The following is a 21,789-nucleotide window of genomic DNA, read 5'->3' as shown; positions in this document are numbered from 1 at the left end:
GCTTCTTTGGAGAACCTCCCTGTGTTTTGCTTGCCTCCACTCTGTAAATTAACCCTGAATTCTTTAAGAAGGTAATAATATATACATCTCTTACCTTGATATAGAAAAAGTATTTTTTCTCTAACATCTCGTGACTGTTCTGTACGCTGTTTGAAATAGCATACGAGAAATAAGGGTACAATGAATATCAAATAGAAGGAAAAAGGGAGAATATCTGTTTTCCGACATACACTTGATTATACTGTATACTGTCGAAATTGTATTGGAAATCGGAACAATTCGGTTTAATAAAAATATTTATTGGTATTTCTACTGTAGCATGCTCAAATAGAAGTAACTATCTTTATTCTACAGTTGTCAAATATTACTTTAAAAAGCACAGTAAGTAGCAAAACCGCATTCAAAGTGGCAAAATAAATTGTGCATGTGCAGCAAAGCTTTAACAGTGCAACATGTGCCAAACAGTGTGCAATATGCGCCTCACAAACAGTAAGCATTTTTATTTTACCTCCTGAAAATAAGTTTCTGCTTGTAATTTATATTCGAACACTCTTGTAGCTTTAATATCACTCTGAAGATTTCTCAATTCACTCTCTTTTTCTTTCAGAGCTTTTTCTAGCCTAAAATTTCTCTGTTTAAGGTTAGTAACTACTGCAGATCCCTTATCGGACAATAATCTTCTAATCTCATCATTCTGTTTAACAAAAAAGAATGTTAGTACATGTACAACAAGCATTACGATAAAGAACATACATATTTGTAAGGTTAGTAACTACTAGTACAATACACATACATACGTACATACACAAATGAAAATACTGCTATGAAGGTAATATTTACACCATATAAAGAAAAGTAAATTAACTATACGCAACTTATATACATCATTCAACGGCGCATTCTGTTTCCTATGACTTAGGTAACTACATTACTATGCTAAAAATATGCCTATAAGGATTGATTACTTATTTGTTTTCATGAAAAAAAAATCAAGTTTGTTTGTTTAGTGTTAGTCTTTTCTAAGCACTAGGGTTATGTAAGGCGTGGTTCTACAACTTACTTTCAACGGGAACTGAACTCGAAATCAAGCAAAAATGTTAACCATTTCACAAGGAAGTAGCACATTATCAGCTTTATCTGTTGAATGTATTTTGACATACGAGGGAGTATTGGAAACTTTCAACTATCACAACGAACTGATAAGAGACAGAGTGTTGAGTTTCATGAGAGTCTTTCCTAAGACTTCTCTACATGGTTTCCGTGCAAAAATGCACATTTCTTCCATCATTTTTTGACCTCAAAGGCTGCCGTTGTAGATGTAATAATAGTCTTTCTGAAAGTTAATAATAATAAACCTTGAGTATCCAGTTATTTCCTTTATTTTTTGTCCATGCATTTGATAGTTATCCGCGTTTTTGATCATGTTTAATTTTACGTTATGGAACGTTATACGTTATGGAACGTACTACCCTTAAGTTAATTCGAAGTGTGTTAGTACATTATAAATTTGATGATATAGTGAATATAAAAACAATAGCTTTACTTATTTTTACTTGAATAGCCTCTACGTGCCGAAACATATAGCATGTCATGACCTTATTAGTGTGTAGTAAACCATTCTTTGACAAACATATGCGTGCAGGAGGAGGCGTGGTTCAGGAATTTTAGGAGAGACATTTTGTTCATAAAAACTTGAAAGATAAAATAGTAAATTGGCAAATTAGCGATCTGTTAATACTTGATTTATGAGGCTTCTGGATTGTTTCAATACCTGTATTTAAACACAATAACAAGAAATCATTCAACATCACAACAGTAAACTCCTTGAAGAATTTGCAAACTGTGTGACAATTACTGGCACAAAGAGTTTTCATTGTTTTGTTCTTGTGTCAGAGAGAAATCTTAAGTGCTTCATTACTATCAAAATACAGAATATGAAATTCATTCCACTATAAAAGCTGTACAAATTACATTTTACAAAGGAGATGTGTATATGATGGTCACTGGTGGCTAGCAGAGGTGAACGATATTAGTGACAAACATTAAAATGTGCACATCATCCCGCAGAATCAAGGACGGCTTATACGAAAAATGAGAAAGATCAGACTTGGATGCTCATGAAAAGGTTCTTAGGAATAGCTTTAGAGCTTACAATACTTACTGACAGGACATATAACATTACTCCCAAATCAAGCGAAGAAATATCAAAAACTTTTTAATGAATACAAATCACATTAGAATTACAAATATGACCCAGAAGTGAAAAATAAGTTGTAAATAACATAGCAATAATTTTGTTTGAACCAGAAAAGTAATTTTATCAACGGCATCCTTCATACAAACTGTGCTATAAAATAAGGACTAAATAGGCCTAAATTATTTGTATGTGGAACTTCTTTAATTCGAACATAAAGGGACCATGAACAATTTTCTAATTATCAACAATTTTAAATTATTTTGTTCATTTAACATTTACATCATGTCAGCTACTCCATATAACGCAGATCGTTAAAATGTATTACAACATATTAGTTGAAATCATATGAGTATAATTTATTATTGTTAAATAATACATTTTTCTCCTTTTTGTGTGTGTGATATTTATTGTCATGTAACTTGACTTGTTGATAAATCTTCACATGATATTTGTACAGCAATATAATACACATGGAGGGTTTATCAGTCAAAATCTTAGATTTTAAAACTTTGTCCCAACGAAAATACAGCATGTCCTTTTTCTTCTTCTTCTTCTTCTAAGTTTCTGTTTTGGAAACACTGTATTTTGTAACGGAAGCAACTCTAACTCTTTATTTTTGTTTTTTATATACTACATTTAGGTAGCTCCCTACTCTAGAATTAAGCCTGAGATTACATTTCTTTTACGTTGATATGCTTTCGAACATTGAAAATTTATCAATTTTAATGTCAATTGTTCGATTAGATTTGGACTATATTGCATTTCATTAAACATTATTGGACATAAGATAAACTCTTCTTTCTTGAATAATACGTTTTTTGTTTCAAGCAACTCCTCATTGATTCACTTCATATGGATTGACTTCATTACCAATTCTGTCATATACACGTATAATCCCGATTTTACTTTCCCTCATGTAACGAAATATTAATTTGGTTTTGAAATATGATGCCATATACATAATGCATTTAAGGAGAATCGTATTAGTGAATTTCCCGCATTTATCGAAAAACAGAGGAAGAATTAGCATTAGAAAGCATACATCAATCACGGGACAACAGATTACCTGAATCGGTAAGTCTATTTGTATAGTATATTTTGACAATTTCGACCAAAAAAAAAAAAAAAAAAAGTGTCGATATTGCAAATAAGTGATAATCATGTTAATGTTAGCAAATTTTCTTCAGGATTTTCTTAGTTTTTTACATTGATATGTTTCATCATTTTTACTCTGGATTTCAGTACTGTATTTTTAGTTTTGGTAAGGTAAAAACACTGATACTGTATGTATTTTTAAATCAGTAGGTCAGATTCGGTGGTCTATCACTTAACAACCTGTTTGAAGCAAGATGTTAAATATGTCAACTTTGTAATCTTACTCCTATTTAGTGGGGAGAAAAAGAAGTAAAAACCCAAAAATCCCAAGCAATTAGTTACATACGGGTTATAGTGTACGATGACAGAAGTAATAACACAAATGAATGATGATTAAACTGCCTGATGGAATGATAAAAGAGAATGTACCTCGAGATAACTTGTGTTCAAACCAACAGCGTTTGACTATTATAAGGCAAACAGGACACGACTAAGCTCGAACTCCACTCTTGTACTCCTCCTGAGCCCCTGCTGCCACAATACAGTTGCAACGTCCATTATAAGATTATAAAACTTACCTTTTTAGGGTCCATTAGTCGTTCAATTTCTTTGTCCTTTTTGACCACTTCCTCTTCCATCTTTCGCACTTTTACTTTCAAATTCTGATTTTCCTCCTTCAAACTACTAATCTGACGCTTTAGTTCTAAGATACTATCAGTCATGTCCTCCTGTAAATAAAGACAAATTACAAATACTACCATAAAGAAAAATAACCTTCAAGAAGCGTAGCTCTGTAGCTAACATGCATGATTTGGGTTCAATTTTCGATGACGATACTTGCTTGGATACAATCTCGAATACAGGTTTGGTTTCATTTTAATCCTTTGGAGTATGGGGGTTTCCAAGCAATTTTTGAGACTTTTATTTAAATAGCTATTCTGCTACAACGGTATTCATCCTAACTTTATGGTTAGTACATCATTCTCTTCAGAATAAACAAATTGGAATAAATATAATGTAAAAATAATAATAATAAAAAATAAAATAAAATAAATATGATGTCACATCTAGTTTTTTGACATGTGTTTTAAAACAATCACGTTATACGCAGTAACCTTTCAAAGAATAGTTAGTGAAAAAATGAAGCTTTTAATGATTTAAATATATTCTATATTCGATCAATAAAACACAAATGAAGAAAGGGAAAGACGGAGAGGAGCGAAAGGAAAAAGGAGAGGAAAGATTTGGGGAAAGCAAAGTAAATTTTTGCTGAGTTAGAATTCGTTCCTCCTGTCAAGAAGATTTTGAGCTGGTGGTCCAGACACCAAGTGCAATTTGAGTAAAAGTAATTTATTGTTGATAGCCTGGTCCCATCAAGCTACCAGTGTTGATGCAACTGAGCAGTAAATAGCGAATACAGATCTATGCTGGGTCTGGGGAGATGAAGTTCTCTTCCTTCACGGGCAGTACTGCACAGTCACTCTCTTCATTACCAGCTATGTCAACATGGCTCGGAACCCAATAGAGATGTATCTCACATCCCCGTGCTAACAGTCTATGACATGTGCTGGACGAAGTCTATATCCAGAAGGCTACTCAGAGCACTTTCCGAGTCGCAAAAGATTAAGATATTGCGTGTATGACACGTAGAGACACAAGTGTGTAAAATTGCAACCAATACGGCAGTGAATATTGAAGAAAAAGTAGTGTAATTTAAAACCATAAGTATGTGTAGCTGTAGAAAAAAAAAAAAAAAGCACTTCCAACAAAATCAACACCTTTGGAACCATCATAAAAAAAATACAGTTAAGTCTTGAAACTGCTCTACGGAACGAAACTTTCATTGAAATTCGTGAGAGTTGGTGCTTGGTTTGTTATATTGGAACAGATGATATTATATATATATCTGGACGATGTATCTTTCATGGCGGTGTAGATAGAAAACCTAACTGATATAAAGAGGAACTTCGACGGCATGGTCATCCAAAAGTTCCAGAGCACAAATTCCAAAAGCCTGATAGTGTTGAATCGTGCCTGATAACGTTGGTAGCCATCTCCAGCTTCCAATGGAACAGATAAAGGATAATACGGCATTAACTTTAGATGAGCAAAATAGTAGAGCATCAGTCGATGACGGTGCTGAGTTAATGATAACTAGTCTGCTTCAACATATAAACTAAGAACAGGACTGTACTTCGCCAAACGTACACCAAGACGAAGAGGACAGTGCTCAGTTGGCGTAACGTGATACGTCTGACTGATCCATAAACAAGGCATCCATAGTCCAATTTTGAGTGGATTAGGGTATGAAGCAATCTTACAAGGACAAGGCAATCAGCACCCCCAGAAATATGGAACACTTTCACAACATTGAGTGCTCTTACCGACATTTTAGCTCTCGTAGATGGACTGTCCAATAAACCCGGTGATCACACTGGAGGGCTAAAAATCGGATGCTGTCAATAAATGACAAGCTTGTGTGGCCCAGATAAAGGTCTGGATAATATGCGCAGTTGCGTAAGCGACAAAAGTAGACAGAGTCTTGTCGATGTAGAAAGAACTCCATAGTCGTTGACCAATGCGAAAGCATGTTCAAAGTGAGTTTTAATTGTCTAGCAGCAACATGGAGATCACAGGAGCGACAATAAATTACCAGTTTATCCACATACAACATTCCATGAACGGGAGCTAGTATCTGATACAGTATTACTTATCGCCACAGCAAAGAATGCTACACTTAAGACACCTTGTCGAACGCCGTTTTCTTGCAAGAAGCAGTTGGAGAGTATGGATCCTCCAAGAAACTGGTGCAGAGGCTCATATTGTCTCGTACTTCAAAAAGAAATAGGTGAAGTAAAATTCTGCAACGTCAAGTGGTGTCATAAGCCTTCAGAAAGTCAAAGAAATTGGCAATCAGATGTTGGCGATTGGGAAAAGCATCCTGGATTGCACTCTCAAGACGAACAAGATGATCAGTAGTGGAACGGAAGCCCAAGAAGCGACACTTGAGAAAAGCAAGGAATCAGTTTCCAAATATCGCACTAAGCGTGCAATGATCATTTCTCCAAACACTTGCATAAACAACTCGTTAAGGCAATTGGCCTGTAACCGGAGCTGGACATAGCCGATTTCCCAGGTTTCAGGACAGGAAGAATAGGATAGAAGGGGGGGGGGGGGGGGGTGAAATGAAATCTTTGAGTTTTACGTCCTACGATTATGCCGGTTAGGCTAAAGGAGACGGTGATTATGAGAAATGAATGAAATGGTGGAATGAAGAAAGTGGGAGGAAACGGGAGAACCCCGATAAAACCCACGAGCACGGTGTTTGATCACCACAAAGTCCATACGGCGCGAGCTGGGATCGAACCAGTGACCCCAAGCACCGGAGGTGAACGCTCTACCACTGAGCCACCGCGCCCCTCGGTAGAAGGGGGAATTGGGTAGAGGGGGAAATAGGGCGGAAAACTTTTTAAAAATTTACATTTTTCATTTATTTCAGTATATTTTTATAGAATTTAATTATACCCAAAATTTTGGGTGGGTAGATGTTGATCAGAAAAAAGGCTTAGATGAATTTTGAGAGGGTGTAATAATGAAATGAAAAAAAAAAAAAAAAAAGATTTAATTGAGAAATGACATATTTGAAACCAGGTTTCAGGTCTGTGTGTTTTAGTTTGAGTCACAATAAATAGCACATCTGTTCATGTTTTGATCCTGGTTTTTTACTGTTGCTTAAAAACATCATAAGGATGGTGCCGTGAAGAGCAGCAATCTTGAATCCTCACTGTGAGGCAGTTAAAATTTGTACCTCTCAATTACCCCCCGGGGGTAATTGGGCGCATGATGTGGGGGTAAATGGGTGGAATGCCTTAAGTGAACATTTTTTGCTTAGAATTCATTTAAATGATTGTGCTATCTTGGTCTTTTGTACACTTGTGTTTCATAGTGCATTGTGCTTATTAAGTTATTTTATTCAACTTAGGCCACCAGTGGCCGTTGCGTATGCCAATAATGATGCTGCTGTAAATAGGACCTGTTTATCAATCCACAGTTCCAACACATATTCTACTGTAATAGTTTATAGTTATTTAGCGTTAGTCTTATTACCTTCTCCTACGCTTTTTTTTTTTTTTTTTTAATTTTATAACGTTTTCGGTTAAAGTTATGACCGCTTGTAGTTTTTTCGTATTGGATACATTTTGCTGTTCACAGGACAATATACTATGCTACAAACAATAGCTGGAACGCTTGAAAAGGCATTCAAATATCTTTGAGATTTAGAAATAAGTTACTCCTTACTTTGCGTAAACAAAGGTATAATTTTTTCCTAGGCCACATAAAACTTAGTTTTTAAGTGGAATACAAGTTATACACACCAAATGAAAGCTTGATTTTTTTCATTTACATCCAACTACCTTTACGCGTTTATGTGCACCAGCAATGGTTTTAATCATTTTGCACCCCTTGGGGATAATTGGGTGGAAATCAAACCAACAACAATAAAAATGTTGCAGCATCAGAAGCATGGGCGGATTAAAGGAGGGGGCGAGGGGGCGATCGCCCCCCCCCCCAAGAGCCCTCTAAAATATTAAAATTACACACACTGCCGCTCGAAGATTACCGCCACACGAACGAAAGTTTGGGATCATTCTTGCATTATTTCAAAAGAGGGTTAATTCTTTAAATTCTATTTAAAAATAGTCTCCGTTTAGCATTCCGCGTTTACGCTAACGATAATTCGAATCATAATATCAGATAAATCTCAGGAAGAAGGACGAGGTTATTTGAGGACAGAACATCTGGAAAACTATCCATGGCTGGTTCTTTTCCATAAGGAGAGAGATATTTATTTTGTAAATATTGCTCACTTTTTGCAACGGGTTTTGAAGGGGGGGGGGGCTATCGAAGAAACGTGCCTCTCCAAACTCTTGAGATTAAAACTTTGAATAAATTCGCTACTTTCTACGGTACTTTAGAAACTCACAACAAGGCACAATATCACATTAACGCTCTTGAGGTCGGAAAAGCGTTTCTGAAAAACTACTGAGGACCAGTGAAATCAGTCGAGAATCAAACCAACTCGTCAAGAAGACAAGTCATCCAAAATCACGACAAACTGAAATTAATGTTGGGAAATGTGTAATTCCTTGGGAGTCAAGGCATTGCTTTTCAAGGCCACACGGACAAGAGCGCCGATTTCTACCTAAATTTGGGAGGCCATTCAGATACAGAATGTATATATATGAGGATTTTAAGACAAATTGCATTCAAATTATATCAAATATTGTATATTCATAACTACAATAGGGAGGCCCACATGAGATTTGGGGGGCCCGGCCCCCCAGGATCGGCGCCCTTGCACAAGGACGGTGCGTGTGTGGATAATTGGACCTCAGATGGTGACAGTGCAGAAACTAAGTTCAACGAGGGCAATTTTCGAGAATTGCTCAAATTTAGAATGGCTTGTAGTGACGATATCTTAAAGAATCACTGGAAGAAAGCATCGAAAAGGATCATTTTTGCCGATAAAAAAAAAATGCCCTCATTGAGGGTTGGGGATGAGAAATCACGTCTGCAAAATTGTCAATCGAGTGCGAGAGGATCAGTTTTATTCTATTATGTTTGATGAGACTACGGTCGTTTCGCACACATCTCAGCTGTCTTTGATTCTACGGTACGAACACATGGGTGAAATAAGAGAAGACTGCTTCGGTTTTATTCATCCTCGATCAGCAGAGCTGAAAGGTGAGGTCATTGGTTCGAGCTCGAAATCCGAAGACGCAGAACCGCCCGAACTCTCACTGACTGATGGAAAATTGGAGAAATTGTTCTATGTTTGCTACGAGACTTCTCACGCGACCCGAAAAACTGCGTTGGTATTGGTACAGATGGTTGCGCCGTCATGACCTCTCAAAGTCGCCGGGCAGTGCAGGAGATCCAGAAAGAGGCTTCAAACGCGCTGCACTGTTCATATTGCAGTCACAGCCTCAACTTGTCCATCTCCAGGTCGTCGTCAGTGCAGTGCATGAGGAACTGTCTGGGAACAACGAAAGAGATCATTGCGTTTTTCACCGCATCATCAAAACGTAATACTGTCCTTAAGCTTATGGTTAGTGGCCAGTTGGAGACATTGTGTGAAACGAGATGGGTTGAAGGGAACGACGCGGTGTTACAATTTTACGTGAAATTCCAATAAATAAGTGAGGTTCTATAGTGTGTTCCAAATGATCCGAGTTAGATACAGCAGCCAAAGCATGGGCACTTTCTTCTGCCATGTACGACAGCGAGTTTATCGTAACTATTACGTGTCTTCAGGGTGTTCTCACGATAACCCTCCCCTCAATCGACTTTTGCAGAAGACAAATTTAGACATGAACGCAACGTCAGATGCCATTCAGGACACAATCGCAGCATTAAACAAGAAGCGTTCAAACAGCAAAGAATTCAAGGCAACTTTCGAAGCAACATCCAGAATGGTTTTCCAGTGTCGACGTGCAGATTCAAACTTCTCATCTCACCCAAAGACAACACATCGTACGAACCTCAGGGCAGATGACACGACATCTTACTACTGGAGAACTGTCTACATTCCTTTGATTTTAGTCGGTTGTAGAAGACCTCAAAACTCGTCTTGCGCAGGAAGTTTTAAATGTATACGGACTCAACATTCTATTGCCAACACGCGCAACTGACTAAACTCTGAGCAACAACTTCCGCGTTCTAGCAGACAGATTTTACAAAACTATCGGAACTCAAGAAAAAATGCTGTTTTCCCTCTTTAGTTCTGAATTTGCAATCTGCACTTCTAAATGGAACTCTATCACGGACTGCGTTGGAGGCCTTAACCACCAGCGACGAAGATCTTCACGTGACTATTCGAAAACTGCTGCGCATACTTGTAACCCTGTGGTACGGATTCCACGTTAATCAGTAGGTCTCATATAGCCTCGCTCCTGAAAAGGACGTTTAACTCAACATCAACTAAATTTGTAACCCTGCATTCGAGCGTGGCCAGTGCAGAACAATCTTAATCGACATTGCACCGACTGAAAACGTGGTTGCGATCTCGTTTTGGCGAAAAGCGGCTGAATGGACTAGCACTTTTAAATGTCATAGGGACATTGTCGTAGATCGCGACAATATTATATCGACAAATACGCTTTGTGTGGTATTCGCCGAAAAGCGTGTTTTGCGTTGAAACTTGTAAGTTCTTTTGTCCTTTTGTTTAATTCATTTTACTAAAATACAGAAACATTATGAGCGTTCTAAAATATGTTTAACCTGATATTTTTTCTAGCGAAATATTTAGTAAAGCATAGCCACGACCAGGCCTGTAGACAGGATATCTTTTCGGGGAGGGGGCATTGTGGTGAAAATTCCGTAGCAATTATATCTTTCACCCACTTTTCCTGAATCCGTTTTACCTTTCTTTTTTTGGGGGGGGGGGAATTCGGGGAACATATCCCACTCTACAATAAAGAGCCCCCCCTAAGACGTTTGGTTTAATCCGCCAATGATCAAAAGTAAACATGTCGAAAGCTTACCACTATCAAAGTAGTTGCAGAAGAACCTGTGACATACAATCAGTTGTTAAAAACTAGAAAAACACCTATAACCTGTGAGAAAAAAAAAGTTGAAAAAACATATCTCCCAATTTCCCCTCTTCTACCCTATAAGCTTCATGCCAGGCAGCACGAAAAAAGCATTCAATCCAGATACCATTATACAGATCTAAAAGAAGACGTTTACCAGTGGCAGGAAATTTGTGAAGCATAGCATTATGTGTGGAGTCTGGTCCAGGTGTTGTGTTTTTAGTGCTGGTGAAAGCAGTGGTAAGTTCAGCAGCGGCAAAAAGTAAGTTGTAAACTTCATTATTTGATGACGCAAAATGTAAAAATTTACATTCTGCTCGTGCTTTAACTTGTAGAAAGTCAGGCGAATAACTAGCTGAAGTAGAAACTACAGTAAAATGCTGGCCCAATTCATTGACAATTAGCTTCCGTGAGTAATCAGTTCGTCTTGCAAAGAAGTGCAGAAACGTCGATGGAAGTGAACCAGCCCTCATGACTACGGACTTTAAGCACTCACTGAACTATAGTTAAACTGGAGACAGTCGCACCAACTACACCATTTCCTTGTTTAATCAAGTAGCGAGCTCTGGCCCAAATTTCTCGACGTCGTGCGACGATAGCTTTACGTATTTCTTCCGACCACTAAGGAACAATAAGTTTTCGAGGTGCCCCATCTAACAATGGAATCAAGACATTGGCAACAGATACCACACTACTGTGGAAGACCTCGAGTTGCTGCCAGAAAACTGTTCCCAGTGTACACGGCGAAGACTGTAACAAGGCAATTGAGTAAACTGTAAAGCAGGTATCAAAGTGAGAATGATCGGAAAGTGATCGCTACAACATAAATCGTGATAAACCCGCCACTGAAGATTAGCTTCAAATCATGAGCTGCAGACAAGATCCAAATGTAAATACGTTCCTGTGGTTGTGCAAAAATATATTGGACTGCCATCGTTTAGTAAGATGAAATGTGAAGTGTCAAGAAAATTTGCAAATTCTCTACCTCAACGTTCGATACGAGGGAAACTTCACAGTTCATGGTAAGAGTTGAAATGAACTGAAAATGAGAAGAAATATTTAGTTTAACGTCCCACGATTATGCACCGAGGCTAAGGGAGACGGTGATATAAAAATGTATGAAATTGTGAAATAAAAAAGTGGAAGGAAATAGGAGAACCCCGACAAAACCCAAGCACACGGTGTTTGTCCACTACAAAGCTCATCTGGCGCGAGCCTGGATCGAACCTGGGACCCCACGCACCAGAGGTGAACGCTGTACCACTGAGCCACCGCGTCTGATAAGAGTTCAAGTTCATCACCAGAATAACTGGATGTGGGAGTTCACAATATATGTAATCTGGATCAGACGATGTAAAACTTTCAGATGTTGCAAAAGGTGATAGGTTGTATATGGCCATTTTATATGAAATCAACAAATCAAGGTGGCTCATGTGTTTTAGATTTTCTTAAAATTTTGTACAAATGTTGTGGTATCCAAACATAGCACGCCTGTCAAATTTTACAGCTCTACCTCAAAGGGGACTGCTGTAGGAGCCATTCGAAGTTTGGGGAGTTTTGTGCAAAAAGCACCTAAGTCCGCCTTTGACTGAAAGTACTGAAACCGCTAGATCTCTGAAGATGCTGAAGCTATTTGAAAATGGTTTTCACTAAGACAACCTTAGAATTCGTAGCATTTAAAACATTGTAGAAAAGAACTTCTCAAGTAGGGTTAAGCATATGAATTTCACCATCAAAGAGCAAAAAAGAAGGAAAAATAATGTCAAAATTTGGCAACTATTTTTGAAAAAGGCTCACCTAACACCAACTTCAAATGTTCAAAATAAGTAGCTCTGGTGTTCCTCTTTAACATATAAAAAATTAGGAAGGTGTTTTTGGTATGTTCAAGAAAAACAAATTATGGCACAATGTAAATTGAGGGCGGATTTAGGCACTTTTTGCATAAAACCCCCAAATTTTCAATGACTGTTTCCAATTTTCCGTGTTGAAAATGTTTATAATTGTCAAGACTGAGGTGACTGAATAAATGAATTGTGCCAGAAATCTGAAACTTCAAGTACCATTGCTGAAGGGACTCATATCCTGTCATTAGTTCCAAAATCATGGACGACTATGAAAACTATTGAAACATTTCAAACAACCGAGTATCTCGTTTGTGCATTAAAAGAACTAGCTCACTTATAAGATGTAAGTACAAACAATGGATTCAAATTGACAGAACCGAAATGGAGACAATGATTAAAGATACAGACGACTTCATTGAGATTTTGGTAGGAATAAAATGACAAATTAGCGCAGCATCACTTCATAGCCAAATCCCAGAGCAACTACTTCAAATACACGCAATAGAGACTTTGGATAACAAATCATGCTTAATTGTAGTTGATTTTGCTGAAAACTACTCCTGTATTATTCAAGATGAAGTTTAGGTGTAGCACTGGACCAAAATCTACCCAACTGTGCAACATTCTAATCTTTTTAAATGCAAGATCCTAAGAGATCCTGTAACTTCTGTTATCAAATGTTCCACTATGTTGTGTCAGTGATGTTAAAGCACGATACAGTTACATTTTATGTTTTCCAACTTATTCCTTTGATGTATGTTAACGATGTTTTTCCTCAAATTAAACACGTTATCTACTTTGGAGATGGGTCAGCAGCCCGATATAAAGACTATAAAAAGAACTTTGTCAACTTATGCCTACATGAGTGATTTTGGACTCACTTGTGAGTGGAACTATTTTGCCACAAGTCACGGCAAAAGTGTTTGCGATGACAGTTGAGATGCTGAAATGTCTAGACAATACTAGTTTACAGAGGCCACTGGATGACCGGATTGTTACTGTTGCCGATTTCTTCGAATTTCCTCAAACTACAACCAATGTCAAACTATTATCAACTATAACCAAACGCTTTTTTATGCTGGAATATGTTGGAAACCTTTGTTCAATGCTTCAAGAGAGACTAGAAAAGCCATAACGTTGCAAAGGACGCGTGAAATTCATCATTATGAACACATAAGCCTGTTGAAACTTGAAGTCAGTTGTGTATCTTCTTCAAAGACAACATTCACTCTAAATACTTGAGGAGAATCGAAAGACATTCAGCTTTCATGTGAGCAATTTATTGCGTGCATTTTTGAAGAGAAATGGTGGATTGGAAAATTAGTTGAGAATTCACAGGAACATTGTGACTAATGTGAATTTCCTTCATCCCCATGGACCCACGAAAATGTTTTTCTGGCCAAAAACACCTGACACATGCTAGATTCCATACGAAAACTGCATCATTAATATTGGGGTACCAAGTATTTCAACTGGTATTGGCAGAAATTATAGTATTTCTGAAGAAATTCAAGCTACTGAGAAGACCTCTAAAATTGGTGATGAGAGATCTTAGGCTCACTATTTCAAATTGCTTAGAATCAACCAAACATGTAAAAGTTATTTGTGTATTATATAACGATAGTTTACTATTGTTCAGTGTTTCTTTTGTTAAATCAAACACACTATATAGGCTGCGAAATAGGCACATATTTTGTTCTAAAATAACTTTATAAATTACATTTAAGGGAGAATTTCTACTTTTATTATTATTATTATTATTATTATTATTATTATTATTTCATAAGAATCATCAACCATTGTAGAAGAACATACTTAGCCATGCAAGTCATATTACTAGAAAATTAAATAATATGAGACTTGAATTATGTATTTTTCCTTCAACATATCAAAAAACACCCACCTATTTTTTTATATGATAAACAGAAATACCAGAGCTACTTAATTTGAAAATTTGAGGTTGATTTTAGGTGGGCCTTTTTTTTAGAAATAATTGTAAAATTTTGACATTATTTTTCTTCTTTTTTCTCTTTGATGGTGAAATTCATATGCTTACTGACACTGACACTCAATCCAGCACTTCAGGGCACTTCATCATGTTGTAAAATCCTGTGACTAAATTAAAGGTGTTTGCAGGAATACTATATCCTTTCTTAGAACCAGGTTTGGCTAAGACAGAATGTTCCTTTCTGATCTTCTGGGCATTACGAACGAGATACTCGGTTGTTTGAAATGTTTCAACAACTTTCATAGTCGTCAATGGTTTTCGAACTAATGACAGAATCTGAGTCCCTTCAGCAATGGTACTTGAAGTTTCAGATTTCTGGCACAATTCATTTATTCAGTCACCTCAGTCTTGACAATTATAAACATTTTCAACACGGAAAATTGGAAACAGACATTGGAAATTTGGGGGTCTTATGCAAAAAGTGTCTAAATCCGCCCTCAACTTACATTGTGCCATAATTTGTTTATCTTGAACATACTAAAAAACGCCTTCCTAATTTTTTTATATGTTAAAGAGGAACACCAGGGCTACTTATTTTGAAAATTTCAGGTTGGTGTTAGGTGGGCCTTTTTCAGAAATAGTTGCCAAATTTTGACATTATTTTTCCTTCTTTTTTTGCTCTTTGATGGTGAAATTCATACACCGTGTATGCTTAACCTTACTTGGGCAGTTAATTACTACAATGTTTTAAATGCTACGAATTCTAAGGTTGTCTTAGTGAAAACCATTTTCAAATAGCTTCAGCATCTTCAGAGATCTAGCGGTTTCAATACTTTAAGTCGAAGGCGAAGATAGGTGCTTTTTGCACAAAACCCCCAAACTTCAAATGGCTCCTACAGTAGTCCCCTTCGACGTAGAGCTGTACAATTTGACAGGTGTGCTATGTTTGGATACCACAACATTTGTACAAAATTTGAAGAAAATCTAAAACATAAGAACCACATTTTAGTTTCAAATTTGGTGATCTCATATGGAATGACCCTTATATATATATATAAAACACTTGAACAGCTACGACTGGAAGGAACAATATTCGTCCTGTTGCCAATTTCTACTCCACAAGCGGCACAAACATCGCCGTCCTTGTCATGGCGGTAAACAGTATAGCCGGAAACAACAGAGAAGCAAGTAGCGGTAAGGTGAGTTTCTTGGAGGCAGAAAATTACAAAATGAGTGACAGCAAGCTTTAAATTCTTCGAAGTGACTGGAATAGTTATTCATATTCCACTGCAGAAGAGCCACTATGGGGTAGAATTAAGAACGCCTGAAGGCCTACTATGTTTTTCTTTTTGTTTCTTACCTTTAAAAAGATGGAAATCATCAAGATTGTCCCCTCATACTTTCCATCATAGATGTATCAACTGTGTGCTAGATTGAGTGATGAGTGTTTGTTTTCTCTTAACCAGAGAACTCAAAGACTGCTGACATGGAGGTTTCCGTTTCACGGTACATGTGCTAGGAGCAACAGGTTGAGATTTAACACATCGTTTAACTGCAAAGTCCTATATGGACTTAGATTCAGTAGTAGTCAACTTTTTAGGTTATTTCAACGTGGAACTGGTGTACTCTTTAGGAATTGTTCTCTGAAGGATAACTGAGCGGGATCAAGGAAAGTTCTCCAGAAGTAGTGTTGGTTTGAATAGCAATGGATATTGGTGGCTGCTGTGTAGTGTTCACTGCTGGCGCAACAGGAACATCACATGTTTGAGTGCTGACATCGGCAATCCGTGTTCCCTGCGAACGAGTAGATTCCACAGCATAGTGAAGGCAAAAGTATGCACCAGTCTGATGTTGCGCTTGACCTCAGCGGAAGAAATATTTTCAGTAATAATAAGTTCACGAAATACTTCTTCCTTGAATGACGGGCAGTCACGAGAACCAAGCCGGATGTGCTGGTTTACAATTGGCACAATTAGGCGGGGCCGTACATTGTATTGAACCATATGCTGCGTTAGAACTGCCATAGAACAGAGGCACTGCATGACGTAGATGAGTGTCCAAAATGAACACATTTAAAACAGTGAAAAAGGATAGAAATGTATAATTTCATCTTTAAGCGGTAAATATACTACAGTAAGATTAACAAGTAGGTCTGGTATGCCAAACACAATGATATAGAAATCCGTCGGTTGTACTCGCCACTCTTGCGGGTGTAGATTCGCTTGATCATCCACAACATGCTGTTCAAGCAATTCGTCTGTATTTCGGCTTCCGACAAGCTTCAAAGGTCAAAACAAGTTCTCACGCTTATGTTGATGTTCAGTTGATGATCCGCTTCAACTTGTATTATTGGCTGTCGTTGACAGTCGATATAAAAAGAATTCCATTTCTAAGTTTGCGAATATGCACCGGTGGAAAAGTTCCAGTGGCAATACGCTGCAAATGTCTAAGTAAAATAAATGGTGAAAGTTCGTTCAAACTACCAGCCGTTTCTTTCTTTGTGTCTTCAAAAACCAAATCCCGTGAGACATGTTCCACTGTATTTTCTCGTTAGTTTTCATTAATGTATTATTTCTCTCTCTCTCTTTTAAGGGGATTTGATGCAGAGCCATGGTTTGAAAATAACTGTAACTAGCAAACCCGAACGTCCTGCGCAAACGCAGGACACTATTGTTACCTGAATGATTGAATATGATACAAAATTAAAGATATTTATGACTAGCAAAGTAGTTTTAATAACACGTTAATATCTAATTAAGAATTTCTCGATAATTACTCGAATTTAAGACGTCCTCGAATCTAAAACGCACGCCGATTTCGCTGGGTTAAAGAGCTCTTTGATATTTTCAATGATTTTTATACATCCCTCTCCCCTAACCTTGTTGCGAGGCACGCCATGATGTGAAATTACAAAAATGTTTCCAGATCCGAACCTCATGTATCTCGAAAATTTGATTGAGCTCGATCGGATAGTTCAAGAGTTATTAAGTTACAAAAATAGTCACTTTCAGTCTATATAAATTGATTTTTATATCTCCCCCTCCTCCTCCCTACATTGCTCTGTCAAATTGAAATCATAAAAACGATCCCATGCCTGAACCTCATCTATGATGTAAATTTGAACAAGATCGGTCGGTCGGTTCAGGAGATTTAGAGTCACAAATATAGTGATTTTCAATTTACACACACACACACACACACACACACATATATATATATATATATATATATATATATATATATATATATATATATATATATATATATACCCTCCTCCTTCCCTAAGTTCTACCGTCAAAGGGATATGGTAAAAACTACCCCAGGTCCGAACCTCATCTATGTTGATAATTTGATTAAGATCAGTTCGGTGGTTTAAGCGTGTTGAAGTAACAAAACAGTCACTTTTATTAATTGTTTTTACATGTCCCCTTCCCCCCCCCCCCCCATACATTGTGCCGTCAAATAAAATGACGAAAACATCCCAGGTTAAAAGTTTGATCGAGATCTGTCGGATGGTTCAAGAGTTATCAAGTTTTATACATTTTCATATATTTACCCTCCTCCCCACCCCTAAGTTCTACATCAAAATGAAATAAAAATCTTCCCAGACTCGAACTTCATCTATGTTGAAAATTTGATTGAGATCGATCGGGTAGTTCAAGAATTATTAACTCACGAACATGGTCACTTTTATTTTTATATTTATTGATTTTTGTATATCTCCCCATCCCCTACGTTGTTCCCTCAAAGTGAAATGGTAAAATCCATCCCAGGCACGAACATAATCTATGTTGAAAATTTGATCGAGATTGGTCGTTTGGTTCAAGAGTTATTGGGCCTTAGACAGAGTCGTTCTTATGCGTGATTAGTGCCATGCCAAAGGGTTCGACTAACATGTTTCCTACAGTAGTCAGTCCTTTAGTATAATGCTAATCATAGGTCAAAATGACTCTGCATAAGGCGGATTAAGTTTTATTTATTTTTTTATAGTTCTCCCTTCTCCCCCTTCCCTAAGTTGTACCATCAAAGAGAATAGCTAAAAACACTCCTAGACCAGAACTGCATCTACGTCAAAAATTTGATCGGGCGAGATTGGTCGGGTGCTTCAAGAGACTGAGTGTCACAAATATAGTCACTTTCAATTTGGATCTGAAGTTTTTTGTTCACAGACACTGCTATTAATATATAGATTCCATCCACTTTCCCATCATCGTTCTGGAGGACCAATGAGGTGGGTAGTTATTACCCAACATAACCCTTGTCAGGGAGCTGAGGGATGACTCTAACCTCAATGTGCGAGGAGCCAGTGTCACTTCTATCCTCGACTGATGGGTATTCTTAAGAAACCCACCATCCCATTGGCTCATGGTAGAGGCTAGGCTTCTTTGGAAGTAGGGGTGTTCGGAATTCGATTTCGCATTCCGGAATTCGGAATTCATCTAATTCCGGAATGTTCCGGAATTCCGGAATTTTGGAATTCCGGAACGTTTCGAAATTCCGGAACGTTTCAAAATTCCGGAACGTTTCGAAATTCCGGAATGTTCCGAAATTCCGGAACGTTTCGAAATTCCGGAATGTTCCGAAATTCCGGAACGTTTCGAAATTCCGGAATGTTCCGAAATTCCGGAACGTTTCGAAGTTCCGGAATGTTCCGTAAATTCCGTAACATTCCAAAAGTTTGGAATTGTGGAATGCTCAAAAGTATGAATTTCGGAATTGTTTTCAAGACTGAAATTTTGAAGCTCACTGTTGATTCTGGAATCGTAATATTAATATTAGTTCGAAGTTTGAATATAAAAGTTCGAAACAGTCCTGAGGCAATGGTTCTCAAACATTATTACAAGGCTTTAATCCCACAAATTTACTCGCAAATACTTTCTCGTTTTCACTTTGGTATCTATGGAATACAGTAGCAACATGTCTTAAACAGTTATGCATTCTCGTATTTACAATTATTGGAATAAAGTACAGCATTTTATCTTTATCTTTTACATTTTTTTTTTTCAATCATTGCCATTTTGTATTTCGAAGTACCAACAAGGAAACAATTTACATGTTTGGCATTTTAATTCCAAAATATTTGTTTTACTATTAAGCAAACAATACAAGAGCACACGAAACATTTATAGTCATGTCATTTGGAATTATATTAATGAACTTTTAATCTAAAGTACAAGGAGTACACATGAGTAATACATAATTGTGAAAATTTTGACAACTGAAACCCTGAAATGGTATAACTGATGCTACCTGAGACGTCATCAAATAATGCAACAAAAATGTAAATGTAAATTACTATTGAAAGAAAAAGCAAAATTTCTGTGCTACAAAATAATACTGTTAGAGAACAATGATGTGGATAAAATATTATAAGGGCATGTATTAAATGTCAATTTTCATATAAATGCCCAGATGATTTTTTTTTTAAAATTAGGGGAAAGTAGACTTAGACGATATTAGACAAGGCAATTATGTATGCAAAATTAGGAGACATGCATTCAAATTATTTCCTGTAATAAAAATTAGAATTCAACTTTCCATGGTAGATTGCACATGTTCTATCTCCGAACAAGGTGAAATACGTGCAATTTACTATGGAAAGTTGAATGTTAATTATTATTACACGAAATAATTTGAACGCATGACTCTTAGCATGCAAGATTGCATAGAAAATTGCATCGCATAAAATGGGCTTTAGGGACTTTTAGCTTAACAAACTTCTTTTATCTCATTGATCTTTTTTATCTGATTTATTTGAGAAATCAGGAGAAAGAAAGTTTTCGCCAACTTTTCTACTCAAGGAAAGTAAGACATCAATTTTTGTAAAGATCAATTTACGCGAAGTACGAATAATTTTTGATACAAATTAATTATTTCGTAAGAGTGAAATATGAACATTAGGCTAATACTTTTAATGCATTTACGAAATGATTTCTTTCATTTTTAACTTTTACCATCGCTACTCACAATTTCGGGTATACTAATTGAACATTTACCTTTCTTGTTGTTAGTTAGTCATTGGTGCAGACCCTTTCATCTGAATGCATAACTACCCTTCATATTGCAGCTTTGTATGAAAATGTACATATTCTGTTGGCTTGTATCAATGTAATTGTTTAAAGAAAGTAACATGCTTTTACACATTGATAATATATTGGTGATTAATACAATTTCTCAACAAACCAATTTTAAATGTTTTTCACTCACACAATTCATTTATCACCTTGCATAAAATTTTGATTAGTAGAGTTAGAACTAATCTTCATACGTAGGTTCCAATGCTTAGTATTTAACTGATAGACACCTTTATTTAGTTAGTTATTCAAATAAGTGTCGCATGACAAGAAAAGAGTAGCGCGTACATGTGAATAATTATAAGATATTATGTAAAGTTTGCACCTCTATTCGATTTACTCTCGTTGTACATTTTGACAAGTTATGCAAATAATGCTTGATAAAGCTTTCATTAAAAAAAAAAAAAAAAAAAAAAAAAAAAAACCAGCAGTAGCATCATGATTATAGAAGTTACAAAAAACATTAAACAGTAATCCCTTGTTCTAAGAAATTTTTTGCTGTTTGCAGCATGCAGTATACTAAATACAATACAAGCGATGCATTAATAATTTTAGCTTTGCGTGATTTGAACCTGAAATATGAAATACTGATTCTAGTTTCCAAAAAGTTCATGTAACATCAATAATGCATATTTTTACATAATACGGACAGCAGCATAATAATTGTACATTTTTATTTCAGACTATCCTATCCCTTTAATTACTGAAAATCGTATTTTCTTTTAAATGATTCTCTGCCCCTCCTTCAGGTACTTATACTTAACAATGGCCATACATCAAAAGATATGCAGTTCAATTTCTTGTTAGGGTTGCCTCGTATAAATGGAAAAGGTACAGTCGATATTCATTTAAAAAAGAATATACAAAGTGGTTTATAAAAAAGGTGTTTCTCGGAAGATAAACCAAACTAAAGGGAAGGACTAGCTCGAATTTCTGCAACAAAATCACGGAATTTAAAATGAATCACTTATGATTGAGACTTTATGGATAACCAGACAAAGTTTCAAATCTTATGCGCAATCGTTCACAGTGAACGGAT

General features: G+C 36.6%; 1 protein-coding gene across 2 annotated transcripts in view; it reads right to left on the bottom strand.

Annotated features, from left to right (window-relative positions):
• The window catches only part of LOC145680539 (uncharacterized), a 51,970-nt gene that overhangs the window by 21,163 nt on the left and 9,018 nt on the right, over nt 1-21,789 (bottom strand). Inside the window, exons 4-5 of one of the 2 annotated variants that reach the window (XM_081751157.1) lie at nt 3,871-4,020; nt 509-694 (exon numbers count right to left, since the gene is read on the bottom strand). In XM_081751157.1, coding sequence (XP_081607283.1) covers nt 509-694; nt 3,871-4,020 — 336 coding nt within the window. The remainder of the gene's footprint in view (nt 1-508; nt 695-3,870; nt 4,021-21,789) is intronic. The other variant, XM_081751158.1, reaches the window with a different exon arrangement.

The sequence above is a fragment of the Thermobia domestica genome, chromosome 3 (genome assembly GCF_964235325.1).
Source record: "Thermobia domestica chromosome 3, izTheDome1.hap1.1, whole genome shotgun sequence".
In the NCBI taxonomy this organism is placed as follows: domain Eukaryota; kingdom Metazoa; phylum Arthropoda; class Insecta; order Zygentoma; family Lepismatidae; genus Thermobia; species Thermobia domestica.
Note: the sequence above shows the minus strand (reverse complement) of the source record. Positions and strands in the feature narration are given on the sequence as shown.